The sequence below is a fragment of the Wasmannia auropunctata genome, unplaced genomic scaffold (genome assembly GCF_000956235.1).
Source record: "Wasmannia auropunctata unplaced genomic scaffold, wasmannia.A_1.0 LD320514.1, whole genome shotgun sequence".
NCBI lineage: Eukaryota > Metazoa > Arthropoda > Insecta > Hymenoptera > Formicidae > Wasmannia > Wasmannia auropunctata.
Window position 1 is genome coordinate 1 of NW_012042376.1, and position 1,343 is coordinate 1,343.

The 1,343-nt window shown below is 24.6% G+C and overlaps 1 protein-coding gene across 1 annotated transcript; it reads right to left on the minus strand.

Moving 5' to 3' along the window:
- Nucleotides 1–4: 4 nt before the first annotated feature.
- LOC105460516 lies at nucleotides 5–1,319 on the minus strand (the record flags this gene model as incomplete). Its single annotated transcript, XM_011706967.1, has 5 exons — nucleotides 1,233–1,319; nucleotides 715–819; nucleotides 367–589; nucleotides 130–290; nucleotides 5–24 (listed from the first exon to the last, which is right to left on the minus strand). Coding segments are annotated over exons 2-5 (501 nt in total), but the record flags the coding sequence as incomplete, so codon positions are not given.
- Nucleotides 1,320–1,343: the final 24 nt, after the last annotated feature.

A 1,343-nucleotide genomic window follows, 5' to 3' on the forward strand; every position in this document is an offset into this window, starting at 1 on the left:
CTGCTTTACACTGAAGAGCACTTTCTATAAATAAAAATAAAAAATTAAATATAAATACAAATTATTGTATTGTCAATTCATGTTTTTTCATGCTTTATATTAACATTAGATTTTTAGATGATAATTTACCTTGCAATACATTTGCAAGAGAAAGTTTTCCAAATATTTGCTTCTTTTTAGCACCGTGCCATGAATATTGTTCAGCTAATCTGTTAGATAAAAGAAGCGACAAGCATCGCTTAACAAAATCGTACGGAGTAGTTCCACCCATTTTTGAAAATTCTTTTACCTGAAAAAAATTATATGTAATTAATAATTACGATATTAAAGAACGTTTATTTAAAAAAAGGAAACAAAAAACATATAGTGGATTGAAAACGATTCGGTTGTTCGAGATATTGTTCCACTTCGTTCAAATCTTCAACACTTTGCAAGGGAAAATGGAAAGTGCTTAAAAATGTGGGCTCACCCCCGTCTATTGTAGCTGCATTACATTTTTGGAGAAATGTAACTTTTACATCCTCGCAGCATTCTTTTGTAAATTCTCGTAGTAAAAATAATTCTTTAAAGATCTTCCGGAATGTTTCATCTAAAAGAATAATATAAAAACCGTAATATAAACACAAGTAAAACTGTTTACAATATAAAAGCAATTAATTAAAATGTATAAAAAGAATATAATTAGAAGCGTTAAATGTATTGTATTATATGTACTATAGTTTTTACGTTTAGGGCAGCATGTACAATGATCAGCGGTATTGAATGTCTGTTTATCTATACTTGTGTTACAATTTGCATTAAACCTATCCATATTCACATCTGCAAAAAAATAAATAAGTTATTAAAAAAATTCTGTCATAAAAATTTTGTTAAATAAATCATATTTAGTAGAAATAATAATATAATCGCGTGCAATAAAAATTAGTTCTTTATTTCTATATTGTTCTTACAAAAAATAAGTACAATAAATTATTTCAACGTTACATAAATTCTAAATTTATTATTAATTACTACGATAATTTTTAAATAAATGTAATTAAAAAATGTAGCTATTAATAAAAATTAGATTTAAATATTTATATAAAAAAATCGGCTTATTCTATATGTTTCCCAATTATATTAATGCCAAATATCCTACATATCTATTATATCTATTATATATATCTATATACATATTATATATCATATCTATTATATCTTAACAATATATTACAAATATGTTAAAATGTTACCTTTTTGAGAAGGTTTTTGTTGTATACTACAGGAATATACACTTGTATTCGATGGTCCAGGTATGTTAATTGAAGAATCAATAATTATCATGGTTTCTCCAATACTTTCTG